The 24,803-nt window shown below is 40.0% G+C and overlaps 1 protein-coding gene across 1 annotated transcript in view; it reads right to left on the reverse strand.

Annotated features, from left to right (window-relative positions):
• LOC126396791 (pituitary adenylate cyclase-activating polypeptide type I receptor-like) overlaps window positions 1-24,803 on the reverse strand; it is a 53,386-nt gene that overhangs the window by 3,609 nt on the left and 24,974 nt on the right. Inside the window, exons 3-10 of the mRNA XM_050055092.1 lie at window positions 17,008-17,115; window positions 9,705-9,805; window positions 8,500-8,597; window positions 6,846-6,978; window positions 3,214-3,367; window positions 3,022-3,082; window positions 2,461-2,530; window positions 446-537 (exon numbers count right to left, since the gene is read on the reverse strand). Coding sequence (XP_049911049.1) covers window positions 446-537; window positions 2,461-2,530; window positions 3,022-3,082; window positions 3,214-3,367; window positions 6,846-6,978; window positions 8,500-8,597; window positions 9,705-9,805; window positions 17,008-17,115 — 817 coding nt within the window. The remainder of the gene's footprint in view (window positions 1-445; window positions 538-2,460; window positions 2,531-3,021; window positions 3,083-3,213; window positions 3,368-6,845; window positions 6,979-8,499; window positions 8,598-9,704; window positions 9,806-17,007; window positions 17,116-24,803) is intronic.

Raw genomic sequence — 24,803 nt, forward strand, 5'->3', positions numbered from 1 at the left:
GGTCGGAACTAACTGTTGTATAAATAAATATATATTTAGCTCTAACTATAGGAGCTAATTTAGAAAAGAAAAATTTGGTTTGGTTATTCTATACTAGGTACTTATACTATATTGACTGGGTATAATAGAAATTGCATTACTAAAAAGAGACTAAAATACAATTTTCATTGACTAAAACTAGACTAAAATGTCATCAGTTTTCGTCGACTAAAACGAGACGAAAATAGTCATGGATTATTCTGACTAAAATAAGACTTAAATGCTCAGACTTTTAGTTGACTGAAACTTGACTAGACAAAAAAGCGTATGAACGTGACTAAAACTAATAAAAACTAAAATGACAGTTTAACACAAACACTAGACTAAAACTAAAATTAAAACAGGCTGCCAAAAACAACACTACTGGGCATGTCATCATGTGGAGGGATATGGATTCGCTTCTCACTTGAAGTGACTGGTGTCATTGCCACCAACACCAGGAGATCTCAGCTTCTGGACCAGAATGCGGATTACATTGATGAAGATGATGAAGTTCACCTACATAAAACACATGAATAGATGTTACCAAAAATATGAAAGAACCACCACAATATTTGTGCTACATCTGCAGCCATTTTTATCTGCTGGCCTGCTGTTGTATCATCACATCAAACCTGCAGTGACAACGACTGCAGTAGAGGTTACTTAATCATGGTTAGAAAAACTTAAAATGACATTAAGAGTTAAGGTTTTACAGCAGCAGAATCTTTTAGCAATCAACCCCTCACTCAAGAAAATTACCTGGGTTTTGAGATACCTCATGTTTCACCTACACTTCAAACTTAAATAATATCAAGTCCCCTCTGGAACATGCTCACCAAAGGCTTCATAAGTTTTACTGATCAATGCCTGGGTCTCCCTTCCAATCAGTGGAGCTAATAGAGCTGCTTGATGGAGAATATCTTTGGGACTAACAAACTAGGTCCAGTTACTTTTAACTTTGTATATCATGTGTGTTAGAAAACACGATAAAGCTCTTTGCAAGGTACCAAAAAGTGCATGGATAGATTTAACTGTACCTTTAAGGACCATTATTCCAAATATCTATCCTTAAAATATGATTGCAAATAATTATATATGTGTTTCCAAATTAAAAAAAACAAACAAACTACAACTTAATCTTCAACTATGACGGCACAGAAGCAAAACACTGCAGAGACAGTAGACCAATCCCTTCCGAGTTTGGTCTGGCATGTTCACAGGTGGGAAGCAGTGGTGTAGTGGTAGTTCATGAGGTGGGTGTACTACTAGGTAGATGGGTAGGTCACCAAGGGAGAAGTGGATATACTTTCCTATATATGCCAACGTCTTGATCGATGAAAGGTGGGTATACTGCGACTGGCCAGTAAAAAAAAAGTGGGTATACGACATCTACCTGCGTATACCCCTCACTACACCACTGGTGAGAAACCAGTGAGGGATGATGTTCTTGATGTTGCACTAGTCATTATATTTCCCATATACTGATTTATTTGTGGTGGCCTGCCACGATACATTTTTTTAATATGATAGGTGATAAAATAATTAATTGAAAAATGCGCTACTTTGGCTCTGAGGCAGCTGCCTGTCTGCATCACTCAGTACCCTCCCTTATCATCCCACCCAGACCACTATCTGATTTGCTACACATCATGAGTAACAGCGTGTTGGAGCTGTGTGTCCAAAGTAAGGCAGCAGATGTTACTGATGTTGTAATAAACATTGCTATTTTCTACACTGTAGTTGCAAAAAAGCAAAGTGTTTACGCTGGTAACATTCTGCCATTAGTACTAGTAGTTACCGGATGTAATTTCAGTTGTATGGGTATGAAAACTGCAAGGAAAAGAAGAGGGATTGAGACTGTACATGAACATGGCAAGAGATGTGACCCATGACCAGATGATCATAAATATTAAGTGCAGTGACCATACAGACATGTCATACACCAGAGGTTTATAACGCAGACCTGCTCATGTGCAGTCAGCTCACACTGGACGCACTCAAATGAGTCAGCCGTCCCTTCAATGTATTTGTCACTGTGAGTTTCAGTCTGCAGTGTAGTTCATGCACTTCACTGATAAACAAGAGAATTCTACAGTTTACACTGAGCTTCATGATCAAAGAAAGGCTTTGTATCTTCAGATTTAAAAGACAAACAAAACAAAATCACACCAACAGAGAAACATGGAAGTGCGCTGATTAACTGTTGGTGTTAACTGCCAAAGATAACAAGCTTTTCCACGCACTGGCCAAGTTTCCCTGCTTTCATGTAGGAAATGCATCAGCTTTCTTTGACTTGTTATTGTTGCATGCAACGAGAACACAGGATAGGAGTCTGCTGTGGCTGGTGCAGGCTGCAGAGTTAAAGAGTCACACAGGTCTGATCCAATATTGAGGACTCTTATAATTCCTCAGTAGCTCCTGTTACTGCTTTGTACTCACCAGTAGTGATGCAGTTATTGGAGCTTTTATGATCCACCAGATGAAGGCCACATCTGTGTCATCCCAGCACCTGAGACAGCAATGAGATAAACAAGGCAGTCACAGGAGTACAATATTGTTCATCTCATCACGAAACACACGTTGTTAGAAATTGTGGAGGCAAATCCTTGTGAGCAAGACTAAATTATGACGCAAGGATAAACTAATTATTTTTCATCTTTTTCATATTCTCTTAAACAACTGTGCATAAAACACTTCACAATCATTATGCAAACACCAAAGCTAAGCTAATAAGCCAATTCACAAGTGTTTAGAAAGTTGTTGTTTTTTCCTTCTGAACTTTTTCTTTGATTTTACCTGCATAAAACAGGTACACACAAGTTCTTTGAACCAAAAAAGGGTTAAATTCCTAATATACATAGATGTTTTTGATGCATGTATGGTTTGATACATAAATGAATGACAGTGGGTCTTATTGGGAGGATACTTGAGTATGCTTATTGAAGTTTCCTCATTTTTTTTGTGACATTTTTTTTCTGATATTCTACCACAGCAGCTCACCCCTTGTTATCGTAGAAGTTTCGAGTGAGGATCCACGCCGTTATGATTGTTGTAGGAAGACCTGGAAGGAACAAAGAGAGTGACCTGATCATTAGGGAAGAGCAGAAGCAGAGCTCTAACAAGAGACAGAGAGAGGAGGGAAGGAAGAAAATGAAGGTAAACAGAAAGAGGTGAAAGAGAAGGATCACCCACCCCAGCCGATGAGTATGTACCACCAGAAGTATTTCTTCTGGAAGACAAAGGTGAGAGCAAGCAGCGTCTGCAGGTACATTCCCTCCACCAGCAGCCAGAAATAGTTGGCCAGGATACTGAACTGGAAGAAGGCCACGGCTGATTTACAGGATGTCTGTAGAGACAAAACAACAAAAGCCACACGCATCAGATGAGTCGGTGGATGTTATTTAGCTGGGCTGGTCGTAACAGTACAGGTCTCTCCCATTAATGTATGGGTCACAGGGAGGTCTGCAATGATGATGCATTTGAGGGCAAAGAAGGTGATATATCAGAGTTTTAATGGCTTGTGCATTCCTACCAAACCATGAAGGTGCAGGGGTCACAGTTCAGTGCACGCACGGTGTGTACTTAGGAATGTGGTGCAAAAGTTTGCAAGTGTGAGTTCTTGAACTTTAAGCTGCTTTTAGCAACAGGTGCTGAGGTTAGCACCACAAGCTGAATGTTTTGTGAACCTATCACAATATAGTGAGCAAAAATGAAATGCCATAGTTGCAAGAGTTGTGGGTTCCTGGCTGGCTACAACAGCAAAAGAGAGAGATTTGTGTATAAGACAAAGATGGTGTGTTAGCACTGCTCTGCTGTTGTATTGTATATGAATGGAAACACATCAAACACGCTAACACATTCAACAGCATCACCCAGATGTGCCACTAATTGAGACGAAGAAAAATAAACCGTCCTGAACCCAACTCCTTAAACAGCCTTCAGTCACACAAGCAAAACGTAACAAAACATTTATTGAAGCAAAAGGCGTTAACAGTGGCATATAGACCCTTTTACGGCTGATGTCACAATGATGTCAGTTTGTTAGCTAGAGGTAAAACACAACTCACCACCACAGGGCTGTAGACTACATAGGAGTCTTACAATGTTGTCTTGTTGTGTTATTGGGTGCCAGAATAGAGGAAGTCATGACTCAAAACTTACATTTTATCACATACCAGCCTCCACTGCCAGACAACAAAAACAAAGACAGCTATGGTTAAATGTGATAAGACGAAGGGACTGGACGAAGGGGGTTATCAAGAATGCTCAGGTGGCCAGCACGCACTTCATATCAGGTTAGGGAAAAAGTGTTTACTGTTGTAGGGATGAATAACATGATGTGTATTAAGAGTTATAATGTCCACATAATCAGAAATTGGCGAGGTGTTAAGAGGCCCACCAAAAAATATTACACTGTTTACTAACAGTAAAAGGGTCTATAGCAAAGATAAAACTACTTGCCACCCTAAAGCATAAGTTTTATTTATTATTCTGTCTATTTTTTATTTTAAATTTCATATCATGAGAGATGCTTTTCAGTTTATAGCCTATTGTGACCAAGTGGCAACCTCAGGAGATAAAAAATGAAGAAATGTGAACGTGCCAAAAACTGTAGTTCTTTGAACGGCCACTTGAGGCTGACTACAGAGGCAAGCCAGTCTTCAAAGTCCCCCATGTTAAAATGCAAAACTTTAGAGCATAAATAAACATATCAACAGCCTGGTGCAAATAATTGCTTCTCATCTTTATGGCTTATTTCAGCGTTCATTGCAACTGTACAAAAGGTTTATTTAACTCACTTGTTTATAATTTTTTAAGGCCTAAAGTTACACATAATATGGTCACATATGGCGCAATATGGCCAAATATAGTGCCTTCAAAACGGGAGTCCACAAAACAATGAGTGATGTCATGGTAGCTATGTGCATTATTTTTCATAGTCTTTGGTTGTGCCCTGTTGCTTTTTGAGAAAGTGTGCAAAATACTCTCAGTGCTCAGAGACTTTCACCACTGTATGTTCAAAATAAATGACAAACAATGTATCCTTATGCATTTGTATTTTCTCCACTGCATGAACTCGCATTGAAGCGTGACCCCCAAACTGTAATATGAACTGAACTGTGGCTTCTGTGTACCATTACACCTCTATTATACAGTATATTAAAAAAGTGGAAATTCTCTGCTTGGTCAGACACAATAGAAGCTGTGGATTACAACTGTACTCTAGTAAGGTCTAGTGCTGCCCCTAAAGTTACTGTTGCTATGCCTGTCAAAGAGATACAATGATACATAATCAGATTACATAAAATGGTGGCAGATTTATCACTCAAAATTCACACAAATTTTTGAAATAATTGCTCTTGATTCCAACCAGGAGTGAAGTAAAAGCTTTTCATTTTGAGCTAGCAACTTTAGATTTTGTCGACAACTCAACTTATGACTGCAGCCAACAGATTACCAGCTGTGAGCTTGTTTGTTGTCCTGCCAGGTGTCAATAGGAGCACTGGTATTAGATTTGAACATTCAATAGAAGGACCGTTCTAGGACGTGCAATTTTTCCCACCGTCCAGTCAAGTCCAACCCTACTGTGCTGTAATTGGCTAGCACTTGTCACTTCCTTGTGACTGGATGCTAGCTGTGAGCATGGCAAGACCCATCATTCTGTGCTGTTCATTTGCTTGTCAGCAAATCATGTTTTCATAACCATAATTTTATACAATGAACGTCCTTCATTCAGTCCTGAAACATGTGTTGCCATGGAGAAAAAAAGAGGGTTAGAGAATTGTATAAGATAACAAAATAGGTGGAGTGATTTAATATTAAAGAATTTTAGTTAAAGCAACATTTCTTACATATTTCAGAAGTGTCAGTGTCAACATTTTATTTACTAATAGGATCTTTCCTATTTATTCAAAATTAAAGCAATGAGTAATTGACTTTCTTTTTAAACCCTTTTCCAACATCATCCCCTCATCAATTTCCTCTGTCCTTTATGTCTTTTTGTCTGAAAAACATTTGTGCTCAGATAGAGCACAAGAGCTGTCTCTCATCCTCTGCTCTCACTGGTCCTTTTCATCCAAGCAAGTGACGGTGATGTGCTGCTGCTGGTCCCTCGTGACCACACAAGAGGGACACTTACCTTCTGTCAAGGTGGTCTCATCAACAGAAAAATAGGAAGAGAAACACTTGTCGTTAATGCTCTCCCAGGCTCATGCACAGACACTCCCAGCATTTCAATCCCACTCCTTCCTGCTCTCTGTGATAATGAACTCTTCAGAGTTTGTGAGATTCATGTCAAGATAACAAAATGCAGGTTATTCTGCCCCCACCTGAAACCAGCTGACTGTATTGATATGACACAGATCATTTATTTTCAAAGTTAGTTTTTGTTCTTCTGTCCTATTTATTTACATCCAACATGAGATCATACAATATTTGTGTCATCTCACACTTTATTTTCTCGATTCTTTTCCTTTATTCTTCCTCTCCACCTTTCATTCTTCCTTGTTTCCTTCCTAATTTGCATCCTTCTCTATGTCATTTCTTCTTTCTTTCTTTTTTTCAACTGATCTGAAAGCATGATAGTCCTCCAACTCCATTCTATTCGCCTTCACTCTCAGTAGTTTTTTACTTTCAATACTTTTACCGCAACATGTTTCTAAGATAGATTTTTGAAAACGGGACGAAGCTGCTTGTACTGTAGCGCAGTATGTTCACGTAAGTGGAACCACTGGGTTCACTTGCGTAAAGGATGTGAGTCCTTCACTAGTAACTATACATTATAGACACACTAATGGAGCTGTGGTGGAGGGTTTCACACTCACAGTAGACATGAAGCAGTGGTCCAGGTTTTCATCAGAAAAAAGAACAGCATCTTTGATGAAGACAGCGCTCGCTCTCAGGATGAAGGAGAAGAACAGGTTGATGTGGATGTAATTCCTGGTGCAGTGAAACTTCCTGAGAGAGCAGAGAAAAACTTTAGTGAGTCATTTTTAAAAGGAACATGTTTTATATAAATTCTTAAGACTTTCAAACACCTATGATGGGAAATTTTGTTCAGTAAAGATGGCTTGAGTTTAGTTTGACAAGTACTGAGGGGGAAATGATAACAAGTCCCCCAATTATGTCATTTGTTCACAAGTGATGATTGATCTAACGCCCCTATTGCCAGAACAACATAATTAATCTGTACTTTACAAAGGTGTCACAAATCACTGTAGAAAAAAACTAATCTCTTTGATGATGTGGTATTGCTGTGGTTAAGGTTTAGGTTAAGGCAGAAAAACAACATGGTTGGGTGAAAATAGGTGTGTTTCCAACCACCTCTTTTTATGCACATTCTTAATTTGCACATCAAAATGCCAGTGTGGAGACATCAAAAATTCAAAAATCTTGACATATCACAGAAAAGTTTCGCTACTCTTCCAGCAACAGACAGCTGTAATATTAGTTGTTCAAAACTCTCTATTTTTATCATACAATCATTGTTTTCCTTTGTTTGAGGTTTGATTGGCACTCTTGTTCTGCAGTGGTAATAATGGCACCTGACTGGAAAATTAGTGCCACTGCCATCTACTGCTTATCTAAATGAACCAACATCCAGTATTCAAAAAACTGTAGTGGGTGGAAAAAGCACATAAATTTGCATTTTCTGTAGCCGATTTTCTGACTTATCAATCAATCAATTGATCAATCCATCAATCAATCAATCAAGATAAGATAAGATAAGATAAGATAAATCTTTATTGTCTGTCACAAGTAACAGAAATTTGTCTTTGGCAAGCTCCGAAATAAAATAGACAAGGACACACAAAACACAATAGACATTATACAAGATATACGACAAAGCAGTGTATCTGGGTGGGACTTCAATTGTTATTTTAAACTGTTCAGGGTGGTGATGGCCGTGGGAACAAAAGTTTTTTTGTATTTGTTCTTCCGGGAAAGTGGGACTTTGTAATGGCGACCTGATGGTAGTAGTTGGAAGGATGGGTCAATCAATCAATCAGTTTTATTTATAAAGCCCAATATCACAAATCACAATTTGCCTCACAGGGCTTTACAGCATACGACATCCCTCTGTCCTTAGGACCCTCACAACGGATAAGGAAACTACTTTATGACTACTTTGTCAAGGTTAGGGGCCATTTGTTGACATGGCTACAATAATACTCGTAGTTAAGGTTAGGGGCAATTGTGGTCCTGCCTCAAAAACAACAACAACAACAACAACAACTAAAAAAACAGTCTCTCATGTTAGAGTCCGACATTTTGTTGAAACGTCTATCTACCCCGACTGCCACCATTTATCCTAATATCACTCTACAATAACCTCAGCTGACTTCCTCTTTTGCTCCCAACACAAAATTACTACAACAGCTAGGGGGCACTGTCACTTGAACGTGAATGAATGTCATTTTTACTTGCTGAGACTGAACCAATGCTGTTGTTTGTTCTTGGGAGGATGAACAATGTTACCTGAACACAGTGAAGACAAAAATAGCCGATATCAGAGAGATGAGGGAGGTAGCGTACCCAGCGGTGTACACCTGTTTGAAGTTGGAGAAGTAAGATGTCTGAAATACAAGAAAAGATAAAATAGAATAAAGAGATTAAACCAATGTCAACATGTACATATTAACTATTAACTGCTCACTCACACTTTTCTCACCCATCCTTACAAGTGCTAATTAATGTGATGAAAAAACTAAGCTGCCACTGCTTTTTAACAATTTGTCTTTGGTGGAAGACAGTGTACTTAGAAAGTATTTAGTGGGGACAGTAAATGTTGTCATTTGTATGTAAGTTAGCTTTAATTTGTATAAAGTGGTTCAACACTTTGGAGGTGAGGTGCATGTGGCATGTCTTCTATGAGCAAGGCTGCAGGATTGATTTGAATATATGTTTTGTAATTAATCAGATGCAGACCTGAAAAAAATTATGCATATCTTACAAGTTTTCCTTTGAAGAGTGTTTGCTTAATCTGACAAGACATTAGCTGGACCCTTTAGTGAACTTTGGGGAATATTTCAATGATAATGTGACCTGTCATACTTGCATGGTTTGATCTGCACTTCTTCCAATAAGACAGATAAATCCTAAGCTTTTCTCTTGAGCAAAGCACCTTATTATCAACATCATTACTTCATCTTTTGCTACTTAGAAAGGAGAGGCAACATTTGCTCAACAGCAAGAGGTCATCTTTTGGGAAAACATAAATGTAGGACATTTTGCTGTCATGTTTCCAGTGACGACAGTCTCGGAGGGTTTGTGTTGATGTCTCAGAGCGGGAGGGACATGTCAATCATCTATATTACTGCCTGCCTGAAACAACATCTGTCATTTAGCCTTACTACTCAACCATAATAAGCTAAATTATGGGCTGCAGTTATAAGGCTAGTAATTAAAAGTAATTAAAATATGTTGGTGACAAGAGAGGGCATCATATAAAAAAAAGTTTATATTAGCCAGTCTACAGCACAGCACATATCTTGTCTGATGAGTCCTCAAATATCCACCATGCTGGAACTGATAAATATGTTAAATATGGTTTGGCACCTTTAACGTATTTACACAGTTATAATGGCGACCAGACAGACAAGAAATCCAAATGAGAATGAACTCACAGATGTGTAGTTTATCCCTGCAGAATAATTCACAGAAAAATTGGTTTAAACATTTACCTCTGGTTCTGTCACTTCATATTCTGTGAACTCGCATGCCTCCTCATAGGAGGGGTAGAGCTCGGACCATCCATTCTCAGTGCAGTTCCTGTAGATGTAACCTAAAACAAAATATAAAGCTGTCATAGCAAGGACAGAGGAGATCATATGAAGAAAACAGTCGCTCTAAGAAATGTATCATTCAGTGAGTTCACTTGATTTTTTGTCCAGCAATACGCAGGCTTCATCCACGTGTACAATTGCAGGAATACAATCCCTACATGAGGAGGCCAGGTAAGTTAATAGGTGAATTCAACAGTCAATCTCTTTGACCTCACCCAGCACAAGTTTTCCTGTAGGCCACTGCAAAAATATTTTTGCAAGGAAATGCATCTAGGATAATGCACCACACACACAAACCCAGCCCACACCCGACCTCAAATGCATTAATCAATCACTCAAACTCCAACCCGACCCACAAACCAACAAACTGGAGCTGAAAGTTTCTGTTAATGACAGTCGCTAATAACAATGCTGTTGACCATATGTCTTTTCCACTACATATCATACAATAAAACTGATTTTTTTGTTTAAAAAGTACAAACATAAGAAGACAAAAATTACTCACCCATCTTTGAATATGATCTCAAGCGCACAGCTGATGTGTTATTCACATGAACGATCTGAGCACAAAACATTACTAGGAGGACTACACAGAGACCACAGCTAACCCAAAACAGTGAAAAGTGAGAGATGTGGCACTTAACAATCACCCAAGAGAAGCAAGGTAGCTGAAGCGTAAATAAATGACACAGAGCACTAAAATACATGTTTTAATTGGAGGGGGAAGTCTGAACTTGGCACCATGGGAGGGGCTCCAGACGGTTGGCAAGGAAATGTAACTGGAGAGACAGATATTAAAGGAGCTATATGCAACATTTAGAACATATCTATGATTCAGAGTCTGAGCACACGGTTGTCAACATGAAGGTGGCTAAGCTAATAGCAAGCAGCTAATGGTGCTAACAACGCAAACAGGGCTAACAACCGCAACAGTGCTGACAGGGCTAACAGCGTAGCAGTCCTAACAGTTAGCGGTCGGGGGTAGAATTAGTCCCATAATCATGTCCACATTAAGGTGTTTGGATTATTCCGAACAAACTGAACATTGTTTCTAGACCTTTAAATGCAACATTTGAATGCTTTAAGCATCACAAACAAAATTCTCCTTACCTTTATTTTACTGAGGTATGTAGCAAAAGTTTCAGAGGCATATACACTACAAGGCCAAAAGCATGTGGACACCCCTGTCTTGATGCTTTTGTTCCCAGGCTGTTTTCCCTGGTTGGACATTTGACGGCATACAGCAGTGTCTTTCCTTTTTCATGAAGGAAGGCAAGGCAAGTTATTAAAATATTTTTCATAGAGATTTAAAGGAAGCCATGATGGATTTCACTAGGAAAGCTCTTCTGGGGGCACTGACAGCTAATGCACAGCTCTTTTCATTTTAAATCTTAGACTGGGGGATCTCAAACAGACTTTTGTTGCATGATCAGAGGTTAAGTCCAAGGTACAGTATGGACACGCGCAAGTCTCAAAAATGTATTGAATTTAAAACTGCAGAGTCATGCTCAATCAACAAAGGACAGCACAGACACGTTGTTTATGACAGCATCACATGCAAATACAATATGATGGCTGATTAATGTTCAATTTGTTGTCATTTGTTGTTTAGATTCATGAATATGCAGCTGTCCTGATGGAGTCTATTAGTTTTACTGAGACACTGATGAATAATAAGCATAAATACACTCTTCGCTTTCACCACACCTCCCCTCTCTCTACAGATGCAACTAATCACATGTATACACATGAGCACAGACGCTCTGGTCATTTCTCAGAAGTGAGATAACGCCACTGCTCTTCATTAGGATTCAATGGGCTGCATTTAAACTCCATCTGCCTGTTAATGACCTGAGCGGCTGGAGACTCACCTCCTATGAAGAGGACACATGACAAACCCCTGTCAATACATAAACACAAACACACTACACAACAACAAGCTTTGCCAGACAGAGGTGGTAAGGACTCAGCATTGATGTGACAAAAGTTTAGAGACAATTATTTTTCCTCTTCCATCACTTTTTTACTTTAGTGTTTGGAAAGCAACAAAAAAGTTTAACTGCTGTCACCATCTGGCTGGAAACATTAAGCTAAAATTTCTGCATTTGTGTAACTGTGGGAGTCAGTGAAACATAAATTTCATTCTCTTCTTATGTCTGAAAGGATCTGACTGAAAGTTGTGCAAGTCTCCTAAAACGTGCGTGCGTGCGTGCGTGTGTGTGTGTGTGTGTGTGTGTGTGTGTGTGTGTGTGTGTGCGCACGTGTGTCTGTTATTAATAAAAAGCATGTTAATCTAATTGATGATGCTTTACAAGATAAAGAGAGCAAAAATAGATTAAAAAAGATAAAGAAATATTTTCTCTGACCTTCTCGCTCTATGTGTTGCAGTATGGCTGACTAGGGGTGACACACAGGTGCAGTGGTTAGCACTGTTGCCACAGCAAAAGGGTTGTGGGTTTCACCCTGCTGGCTGGCTGGGGGGAGTTTGCATGTTCTCTGCGTGCCAGCGTGGATTTTCTGCGTGTTCTCTGCAAGTTAGGTTAATTGGTGACTCTGTGAATGTGGGTATGAATGGCTGCCTGCCTCTATGTGTCAGCGCACAAAGGGATTTGAACAATGGGGAACTTCCAGGGCTGAAAAATGATGTCAACACGGAAGCGCCACAAACTGCAGTTCTTTGAATGGCCACTTGAGGCTGGCTCCAGAAGCCAGTCAATCCCCATAGACCTGCACGTTAAAATGCCCAAATTTATAAAAACACATGTTTACAGCCTGGTGCAAAAAACAATTTTGGTCTCTATAGCTACATGTAGCTTTTTCAAATTTGGTTTCTTCTGGCTCCATCAAAACAAGATGGCAATGATCAAAATGCCAGACTCTGCTATAAAATCCACAAATCAGTGAGTGACGTCTCGGTCACTATGTCCAATATTTTATACAGTGTATGGATCTGACTGAAAGTCAGCAATGCTAGCTGCTAACTAAAGTGTGATTTTTAATAGTGGTTTTTGGTCTGCTGCACTGGAGAGCCTCAATCCAATTATAATCCCATGCAGTCAAACTGCTGAAACAAAAATCAGTTACAGAATGAGTATTGTGTGGTTGTCTATTTTGACATACTGTACAAATAAAGTAACCAAGTAACCTGTCTGTCACACCACGAGGCCAATCTGCTGTTCCATGGAGCAGTGGGGCAGCATGACCTGCTCACACTCCTCACTCATAGTTCTTGTCTTGGAGTTTTCACTTCTGAGCTGAGAAATACTGTGCAGCCGCAACAACCTTCAGTCCCTCGGGATACTCTGATTCAAGCGATGTGCATGTAAATTTTTTCACTCGGGCACTTTGAGAACCTGTACAACGATGTTTTATACAGTATGTGGTTACACTTTCCTCCTTTCCTGTTGGTTGTTAAACTGCTTGTTCAACATGACCAAGGTAGATTGTTGGAATCAATACTCTGCACAAACATCTTCTAATGCATCAGTAAATCCTCTGTATGGACATATTGGCAGTCTAATTTGATTGCAATGCACTTTAGAAGTATAACAATTTGATTTAATGAATTCAATAAATTTAGTTGGCTACCTGCAGGGCTAAAATTGTAGCATGATGACTCGATTATCAGTTCAAACTTTCTTTTTCTATCCTTCAGACAATTTTACTCAATGCTGAGTCAAGGAGTTGTTTAACCTTGGTTCCCTGTCCAAAAGTATAACAAAAGTATTACAGTATGAGGTATTTACTTTGTTCACTTTCCTAACAGCTCTAGGTAACACTGACAGTAGTCCGGTCAGGTGAAGGCTGTCGATGATGAATTTAAATGAGGCACATTTGCAGTCATTTTCTCCCACCATGGCCTGAAGTAAGAATGACGGAGCTCACTGAGCTCACCGAGCTTCACGGCGGTCATGAGTCACTCAAGGTCATCAGGTTTTCTGTGAGAATCTGTGTTTATGAGACGGAGGATGAAAAGTTTACAGTAAAATAAAAGATTTCAGTTTCATGATGTGAGTATGCCCGTCCGGCTCCTCAGCACAGCCGAGCAGAGTGTGGGGGTTTGAGTCGTGGGTGGTTTTACCGATATCCAGCTGCATTAGCTTCAGTATAACGGCCTGCAGCCACAGCGTCGGTGGGTGAATGGTTGGATGTGAATGGGGGTTGAAGGCCGAGGCTCTGGGGAGGGTGCTAGTGCTCAAACCGCCATGCTTAACAAGCAGCGCCAATTCCTTCCTCATGCTCTTGGCTCTTACAGTGAACTCTTTGATTTCCCAATTCATTATTTTCTCTGCATGCAGCCTCCTGTTGGATAGGCTGGATCACAGCTACAGCGCTTGACTTATCCCGGTGTCTGTGGAGGAGGAAATCCAGTGGGGTCCAGGAACCCACTAACACTGAGTTATGAGGTCATCAACAGCAACCCCCGCCTCCTGATCCTCCTGAAGAGTGCGCTTAACTTTCACTGCTGTGTTTTTTTCTTCTCCTCTGCTTTGTGCTGTCCTTCATTTTCACTGCTGCTGAAAGTTGGTCAAGTACATCATTTTCTACATCCAGCATCCCACATACTGCACATGCTCTCTGCAGCTACTGACTCCACTGTGAAAAGTTATACGGTAATACTTTGACTTCCTCTTTCGCCATATGTACTGTTTACAAACAGTGACCGACAATTCCTGCAGAATATACCCTTAAATATCAATGAAAACGTGTTTCAAGTCATTAGAGCATTACTATAGCAGCAAACTGCTATTTGCTATGTAAAGATATACTGGAGTAATGGCCTCCTGAGCAGAGAATAAAGTCACACTACCTCTGTGTGTGCTGGAATCAGAGCTCCTCCGTGGTTTGCTGTGGTAAACCGGCTGCACGCGCATTTCAGTGCAGGTAGGCCTATGTAGCCTATCCCACTGACTAGCTCATTGCTACTTACTGCTTTGCACAGTGCTCACACGGAGGTTACCACTGATATCAGGACAGTGACATTGCGGAAATGTAGTGCCCATTTTCCAGTTCCCATATGGTTAAAGCTCAGGTAGGCAGTTTAATTTTAGCTTCATTGGGCAAAAACACCACGTTAACCTTTGGGCTATTGTAATTCAAGTGAACTGAGAAAAAAAATGACTTCTGCACCTCCTCTTGGCTCTTTTTTCAGACTTTAGAAAATCTAGGCCCTGACAGGAGACTTTGGCCAACTATTGGTTGTTCCCCTAATGCAGATGTGCATGCATGTGACAGCCTGACTCAATGGCAGAGAGTCCTCTAGAGAAAGTTGCCATTCCAGCATTGGCAACAACTGCCTACACTGCAAAGCCAAAAAAGGAAGACGGACTTATACAAAAGGTAGTCTGTCAATATACAAAACAAAACATGTGTCAATATTGTCAAAATGTTTTAGAGATGGAGAAAATGGTGCTAATAATTTAGCCGTCAGATAACTGGAGCCAAAGACTCACAGTTGAGGCTTCATGTTCACGTTCATGTAGCTAACAATAGCTAGAGCCTCAAATCACACTGTCCCCCGCCTTACTTGTTGCCGCTACAGACCATCTCACTGGGAGGAGAGCAGGCAGCAGCTCCAGAGATGGACCCCTATTCAGGACCCCTATTCAGCGGCTGCAGCAAACCCCAGCTCTGGTGGACTGGACAAACCTGACTCCCAGCAGGATCGGCAATATTTCTGGGGTGTTCATGCTGGCCGAATTAGCGCCACTGCAGCTGCACATTGAAGGTTTTTCTCCCAAGCTGCTGCCCGCTCTTCTCACGGGGAAGCAGAAAGCAAAGCGAAGGGACCATCGGGTTGCTAAAGTTAGCTAGCTAATTCTTGTCTCATCTGTGGTTTGATAAAAATAGGATATAGGAATAGGAGGTAAAATGAAATAGGATTAAATAAATCAATGTATGGGAAACGGTAGGTTACTTTATGAACTATGTGCATGTGCCTGAGAAGGGGGAGCTACAGGACAAAGGATTTCTGCCTACCCCAGCTTTAATACTGTTTGCTCCGTCAGCACTGTTGCCATGGTTTGGCACTGTTTATGGAATAAGCACAGTTTGCTGCTAGCCGTCGGCTCAGCCACAGGGACTTTACCCTGGAGTTTACTTTTATATAAACATAATAGTATTGTGTATTCAAGGGTTTGAAAATATCAGCCAATATTATTTTTTTAAAAACAAAAACAATAGCATTAATAAACATTTTCATAAAGATATGAATAGTAACGAAGTTTGGTTGTAACATGTTAAGTCTAACGCTCTGTAGGTGGTCAGGCTATTTCTAATTTAATTCTTGACTTGATGAACAAAGTTTGTACTGCCTCTTTTTCTACTTCCTCATATTTCCACTGCAGATTTTGGTTCATTTCTCAAATGTCCAGCGACAATTTTTTTTTTTTTATCATCTCAGTTGCATCTGTATCTGTCTGTCAGTATGATGATACATGAGAGATTCAGAGCATATTCTGTTTTCTTTAAACCGGCCAGCTGGATGAGACAGCGGTCTGGTGAAGGTGGGGGTCATGTTAACACTGAGGAGAGCAGTGCTCTCTGCAGCCAAGTTTAGACACTGGAGAAAAGTCCACGTGATCTGCATAGAAAAACGTCCATTGAAAGCATAAAACTGGTCCTTAGAGACATCTATATATAATCTAGTCACTTCGCTGAGCTGTAAAATGAAAGATGGATGTACTGAGCACAAGTTCATTATGCTGGAAAAGCTGTATCTGCCTGTTATTTGGCCTTTGGAAAATCAACTGAGAAATCACACATGCTTCTCTCCAGCAACAATGTGGGAAATACAGCGCAGGCACAAGCAGGAGGATGAAAAGAATTTCAGTATCACTGTTGGCAGGATTATCAATCATTTCTCTACACCTCCTCAAACATCTCTGCTGCCCCAAAAATAGGGTCACAAAAGTGCAAATGTCGATGACAACAAATAATTTCAACATATAACAACTTCCACAAAGAAAATATAGCAAAATTTAGGGACTATATTTTTCTTATAATATCAAAATGCTTTTGCAGTCAAAAAAGGTCTGTTTTTAAATACATAATCCAAGACAAAGTCATTTTCATTTCTTCAGGGGGCCTTTTGAAGACTGAGGGTTAGTAAGCAGCTACTTAAACCACTTATGCCTCTAGGTGGCTGCATGTGCCTCCAAATGTCACCTAGCTTTGTGAAAGGTGTACTGAAGTGATTTACCTTGGTTATTAGCAAACAGCTGGGAGACATTGGCACACGAGACGCTGACCACCTGTCCCACCTCAGCACGATACCAGCAACGGATGTCATCCCACGCTGTCGGACAACCTGAGACAAGAAGACATCATTAATCACACCTTTATCAGCAGTTAGTTACAAGTTTGACTTATGAGTTCAGGTAGACAGCCTGAGAAGTTAAAGAGAATGTACTGTGTTAAATATGGTCAGACACATTTTGTCTCTACAGATCATAAAACTTTGTAAAAATAAGAGCAAAACGATAGCTTGAAGGATGTTGTCTGATTTGAGAAAAGGAGAGGTAACGTAAGTTTTTAAAGTAGTTTTTCCAGTCATCGTGTAAGTTGTGTTGGAAGTGCAACAAATCTTCAACTTATCAAGACATTTGTGTCTATTACTGAGGCCAAAAACCGTAAAAATATCAATATAAATATCAGTAAATTTAAACCATAAAGCGTAAGTCCGGGGCTATAGCAGAAACAATCAAGATACTCTTTAAAATAAGTTGATTTTCATCAGGAAATGGGTGGAAATTCCTGTACTGGCCAAATATTCACCTGTTTTAAAAAAAAATATGAAAGTGCACTCAGTAGAGTGCAGATCTCTGGCAGGTGGCTGCATTCGGGCCGCAACATGGCTGCTGAAGCTGATCGTGGTAAGTCTTGTCAACAGTGTAACTGGTAAAATGGCCCCCCCGGCTCCCTTACAGTCAAGATGGTGATTAAGATAACAAAAACATTTTTCTTTCCATCTCATATCAGCCCTAACCTTAATGGATCTTAACATATCAAGTACAGATGCTCAAACTAAGACCAGACTTTTCTATGAATGTCAGTTTTTGAGCTGAGGCAAAGGCCAAAATGTGGGCTGCAACAAATGGTAGGGCTTCTAGCTGAGCCAATTTACAAATATGCCTTTTGTGCTATGCATTTGCAATGTGACTTGCAGCCCCTACCTGCCAGTTAAGAGGAGTGACGAGTCAGCGACGGTATAAAACAGTCATGTTTTGTAAGATCACAGTGACCTTGACCTTCGACCACCAAATTCTAATCAGTTCATTGTAGACGGCAAGTGGATGTTTGCAGCAAATTTAAGAAAATTCCCTTAATGCCTTCTTGAGATATTGCATTCATGAGAGTGAGGCGGACGCAAAGTCACAGTGACCTTTGATCACCAAAATCTAATCAGTTCATCGTTGAATCCAAGTGGGCACTTGTGCCAAATGAGGAAAAAGGTTCCCTCAAGGCATTCTTGAGATATCACGTTCACCAGAATAGGACGGACTAATGGATGGACGGTTGGACAGATGGTCAACCCTTTGAAACATAATGCCTCAGGCCGTGGCTATCAGCAGTAAGGAGGCATAAAAAAAGTCTGAAATAGGCCTACTTCTTCTACCATTGCAAATTGCCTACCAACATTCCCAGTAAGATGGCATCTATGCCCGCAAATCACTAAATTCAACCCTGAAAAACAACCATCGCACCTACTCGTGGTCAGAAACACAAGTAAAATACATAAATGTATTCATTTTTAAATAGGTGTATTAGTCACCTGCTTTACATAGCTAACCATCATGATAAAGTAGAGCAAAGATTTAATTAGCGAAGATGGTTCGTCTGTAGGATCGTTATTAGTGTTAGTAACATTATGGCAAACTTACAAAAGTTAGTTAGTAAAATTAGTACAGCAAAGAAAAAGTCATGGCCACTCGCAGTCCGATTAAAACGGTGGAATACACTCAGTGAGACTTCATGACTGTCATTAGAGTCCTTAAGCCCTAACTCAACTGCTGCACAGAGTGGCGTTTGCTCGTTTAATCAAAGTTTATTCATCTAATATTGAATGTGCCCCATGTGCAAATTACACCAAATTCAAGAATGCATGTCCCCATCAAATCACCCATCAAGTGTGAAGCAGATTAGATGAACGGTTTTTGAGATATGCGATGGACACACAATGACAGACAGACAGAGATTTCTTGCTTTATTGTCAGATTATGCAGAAGACATACCATAGAGTAATATGTATTATTGGTGCTAATGGCATATTTATGTTCTGCCACTCTATCGCATCATAGTGTGCTGAATGTAAAAACACTCACATGGGCAGGTGAGGTGGTTCACAACATAGAATGTAATACACTTTTAAATTGTATGTATATCCTCTGTCTTGATGTCTGCAAATTCCATCTGCTGTATAATGTTGGAGCACTGATTACAAGAGGTTTGCAAGTGTTTAAAAGTCCCAGCAGGTCTCTTCAGCCAGTGGCCTCCCCTCCTAACTAGAAGAGGACTGTATTAAAGTCTGTCCTTTATGGAAGGGGCTCCTTGGCAGTAGAAGGTAGGCAGATATTTGAAAGTCTCCTTCAGGAAGAAGTCCTGCTTATGGACATCCCAATACAGCAGTATGATTGTCTGATCTACTTAGCCTGTTTACTGAAGCATGTTACAAAATGTAAACCTGAGGTGTCTTTTTTCTGTCTGTTTGATTATTGTAGGAGGTGATAACATTTGCTGGAAGCAACCTTAGATTTGTCAACAACTGTGAATCGCTGCAACCACTAGAGGTTCTTAAGTATACAGCCATACATGTGCACACAAAATATAAGGCTGTTTGGTCCAATAGTTTGCAAGCTTTGCTGCAGAAGGGCAGATACACACTCACACACACTCACAAGATGCAGACAGCCAAATACACACACTCAGGCATGCAAGCACACAAGGGACACATGATCCCCTCCAGCTTATGCCTGGCCGACATTAAAATAGAAATTACAGACAGAACATGATTTGATAAGGAGATTTTTGCAGATTATGTTCTTACTTCTGATGGAGTACTGACTTTAGACATGTGGACCTTTCTTTTCTTCTCTTTTTATGCAACACACTCAAAATTCAGTAGGCAAATGACTTGTTTGACCTTACACACCTCTTAATGCTACAGTGCTTGCTGATGTTAACCACTGATTCACATACCTAATTATGAATCATTTAATCTGTATAGAAACTCAATCATCTGATGTTATTTTTCAAGGGGTTTCCCCCAGTCTGGGAAAATGAAAGGGCGTTTGATTTTAGTGACGTCCTCAGCCCTCCTCTCTGCCCACGCTTTGTCTCTGCTGTTCCCCTCACATGGCTGACAAGCTCTCCCTGCACCCTCTGTTGCTCTGAATGAGGGAGGTGTGGAGAGGGTGCAGGGAGAGAGCAGTAATGAGGAGCCCGTCTCTCTCTGCCACCACAACGCCTCATACATCAAAGCTGCTTGGCCCCTTGTCAATTAAAACAGCAGTGCGTGGAGACACACCACCACTCATTCATAATAAAACACAGCTTTTGGCTACTGCTGGAGGTTCTCCTGCCAAAGCTGTGATGAGGCAAACATCTCACTGGATAAATTTGACTTTGAACTCTCCTTCGCAGAAAAAAAATTGCTTTGCATTTTAGTTATTGTTTGCACAGTAACACAGAGCAGTTGATGACATTTTTATCTACTGCACTGATTGAAAATGGCACGTTATTAGGCCGTTATTGTAAATGCCCTGATGGCTCTCCAGGTAACAAAAATCCTGGAGAGCCATTAGGACGTATCCAGACTGTAACAGTATAAAAGGCCACTACGCTCCTGATTAATCACAGTGTGTGAAAGGATCTCAGCAGGTGGCAACAGTTCCTTAATTAGGTGCTAATTAAAGCTGGTCTGACAGGATAATACAGACGATGAATGGACTGGTGCCTCTCATATATAATAATGGATGAATCTTTTCTCCCATTAACAGTAAGTATCCTGAGCACAAAGCCTTGTTTTTCTTTCATGCCTTAAATAAATCTCTCCAGGGTGTCAGTTATCCTCTTAGGATCAGTGGTCTGTGTGACAGGCGGTTATGTTATGTTCTTCAACAGCATCATTATGCTCACACATGCAGAAGATCTCATGGCACCATCACACGTTATAACAGAACTAGCTCAAGAACAAACAACGTAGCCCCCAAACAAAATGAAAAAATAAAACTTTCTTTGGGTTCCTCTGTTGATTTTGTGTCATAATTTATGCATTTAAAGACACATTGTGATTCTGCTGCAGTATAAAGCTGCATTCACAGCATGGCGGCAGAACGCCTTGAATTCACACCATATAAATGGAAATGTTGACTAAGTTTGCTATTTTTTTTATTTATTTTTTACCATGTTGCATGTAGAGAGTAGTTAACCAAATTAGAAGGTACTGACATTAACTATACAGACTACAGAGATTTTTTTCATATAGATGTATTGGTTGTATTAATGTTAACATTGCATTTTATTTACATGGAACTGCCAGCCATCCCGTTATGCAGCTAAGTTTCAGGGCATATTGAATATGTTTTTCCACAAAAGCCACTGTTGCAAAACAGACGCTAGTATGAATCAGGGTTTTCACAGCTACATTTAGGACACTCAGAGCATTTGGTCATGCATTGGGAAGTATTGTGATCTTTGTTTAATCCTGAAACAGTCCACAATGACTTGAAGCGTGACACATGACATGTTTACCATTAAGCATTAAACTAAAACCACAATCTTTATGTAGCCTTAACCAAAGTCCTTGAACACAAGCAGGACTCAGTTTAAAGTCCAGGTAAAGCAAAATCAATAACTTCTTTCTTAAAACATTTTACATGTTAGAAAATACTATCTGAAAAGATGTTGAGCTGGTACTGCATTGTGTTAAACTGTTCATCACCATTTCTGTGTCCAGGGTTTTTTGGGGGGCCTAATAGCCTGTTCGATGATGCAATGGAGCAACACTTATCATAACCCCTCCCCGACTTTATAAATACTATGTCACTACAAACGTTAACTTACAGTGCAGCACATAGCTTCAGTGTCATTTCCCTTACCCCATGTGGTCAGGGGCAAGTTTGCTACTTCCCATGAGCTCTATGAGCTCTTTCAGCCTAATTAATACATACATAAACATCTCAGTTAAATACCACAATTATATAAATACAAGCAAAGTAGCCATCACTAACGTACCTTTCAGTCTATCAGTCCGAATTGGCTACATGGCCTGCCAGCAGTTACTGCTCACTGCTGTGCTTTGTGCTAACATCAGCTGCTGTTACTGTAGTTGCTGAATGAGCAGCCATCGCTGTGCTGTGGCTCTTGTTCCCTGGTTCTGAGTGTGTGCACTGTGCTATGATAGACTGTGTGTGCTACAGGATTAGTTGCGAAGAGGCTGTCGCTGCAGAGCATCTCATTCTTTGGCTTGGGGGTATGTGTGCTTTGTGCTACTGATTTGCCTGCTAACGAGAGTCTGACACTGCACAGCGACTTGTCCTCTGGCTTGGTGGGTCATGTATGTTAATGTGCTACAGGCTTAGCTCCTAACAAGAGGCCTTGGCTTTGCAGCTGCCTGGCAGTGGTTCGATCTTCATTTCAGCTTCTTCAGTGGACACGCTGTCGGTGTCTCAGAGCAGAGAATGCTGCTCATTTTTTCATGATTATGAAACATAATATGAAATACTTGCCGATTTTTTTATCATTCAAATTTGACTGGGTGGCTAACACATTTTCTGTGGTGTGACAAAGCCATTACACATATTAATTTTTGCTTTTTCCAGACTTTAAGAAACTCAGTCTCTGGTGTCAAAGTCCTGCACTTTGTATGCCCACCATCCTGTTTATGACTTTGAGCTGTACATAAATCTTCCTACAGAGAATACAGTTCAGCTAGAACTGATGTTTCCTCCAAAAATTCATTGGTATAAAACAAAAAAAACTAAAGTTATGATTTAGTAAGACAAACACATGGAGCCTTGTTAGAGCTGCTTTGAAGATAACTTGATTTTCCCAATGGTACCAAAAATTTGACTTATTGGATCTTTCTGAGGCAGGTAGAAAAGATCAAACCTGAGTGAAGGCTATGTTTTGAAGCTCTGTCCTGTGTGCTTCGTGGCAGTATAGAGTTATACAAGGATTTACCCCTCTGACATTTATGTGATCTATAATAAACATCAGAAACAAGTTATGAGGTAAGCTTTTTCATTTCCGTGAGGCAGACATGATGCAGGAACAAGAATTAAATTGACCAAACATCAACCTGAACGGATGCTATGTATTTCCTCTACACCTGTATGACCATATATCAGTATTTTATTCTTCCTCTGGCTACAACGCTTCTTCTCAAACTTCGATTTTCAATGTGTTTATGGTTAGAAAAAAAACATTTGTCTTGTGTTTGTCATGTACATTATTGCTTCTGTGATATTGTTTCAAATATTTCAGGAGCAAGGCTCCACTGGGATGTATACCACAATATCCACCCTTTAATAAACAATGTTATGTGATAAGGGAAAAGCAGAGGTGGACAGAGAAATAGAGAAGACAAGGAAGAAGTGTATTTCAGGACGGTGCTTGTGTAGTTTAACTGACAGATTATGGAAACATAAAGTTAGTTTTATGTTCTGTTTAGACAGCGGACCTCTCTCCTCCCTGGATCTCTCGTCTAATCTGCCTTCTGCTCCGCATCCCAAACTGTACACTCTTCCACTACCACCTGACACTGACAATCCAAGCCAAACTGAATGATAAATCTTGATTTAATAAGAGAACAGCTAAAGATAATGTCCACATTTTGGTGAATATTTACTTTAGTGAAAATGTATTGAGCAAATAGTCTGCAACTGGTTTGTGCAGCCAAGAACCAGAGCAGAGTAGGGGAGAGTCAAGAATGTTACTTGTTATTGTCTGACAAGCACGTTTTCTCTTGCTATGTAAATCCCATCATGCCCTTATCACATCAGCACTTGGCCAGCAGTACTTTAAGGGATAATTAACATTTCTTGAAATGAGGTTGTATGGAATACCTATCCATAGATAGTATGTTATATACTGTAGATGTCAGTCAGCATGCCCCCAGTTTGGAGAAGCAGGCTGGAGTCCAACATGGAAGCTAAGCGATCTACTACTGTGAAGGGGTCAGCAACCAAACGTATTTTAGCCACCTAAAAAAAATAATCCAACTGAAAAAATCAATAACAGTTCAAGTGTATGATATATTTTGAGTATTTTCACTGCTTTACCTTCATGTCAGAGAATGATTTCCAACTGGAATATGAAGCCGTTATTGCGCTTTCTTCAAAGCCAGACTCCACTGAGAAAAACAGTGGTTTGACATTGTTGAAAACAGGAGCTGCTGGTACACCACTACCTCGAACATTTATTTTGTTTGTATAACTGTGTGACTTAAGTGTTTGAAGGGTTAGATCGAATTCACTAAAATCACACAATAACACAAACTAACTAAATGATCAAGGCAGTGTTAGACCAGCAGCTCCCATGTTCAGTGAGCTAAATATTTTGTTTTTGTCAATGAGTCGGGTGGCTTTGACAAGAACACAGATTGGGAACTGTTGGGATTGGATGGGCTGTCTGACGGAAAGGTAAAGCAGCAAAAATACTCTTAATATAGTATACACTTAAAGTGATATTGATTTTTCTAGGTGTGATTTTTTGTGAGTGGCTAACTTAACACATTATGTGCCACTACTGCATAATACGATGTTAAGAGTTTGTTGTTTTTTTTGCATATTTTTGTGAGATTACATTGTGTTTTTAATATGAAGTTGTGTTTGTACGTTGTGGAGCTAAAATCCACAGGGTTGTCATCATTTACCTGTGCTTTATAAGATAGCATAGCTTTCACATCTCATGCATGCGAGTTTTGGTCTGTAAGAAACACCAAAGCAAGGGGTGACCTACAGCTCATTTGTAACACATTTGTAATTGCCTCGATTT

The sequence above is a fragment of the Epinephelus moara genome, chromosome 10 (genome assembly GCF_006386435.1).
Source record: "Epinephelus moara isolate mb chromosome 10, YSFRI_EMoa_1.0, whole genome shotgun sequence".
NCBI lineage: Eukaryota > Metazoa > Chordata > Actinopteri > Perciformes > Serranidae > Epinephelus > Epinephelus moara.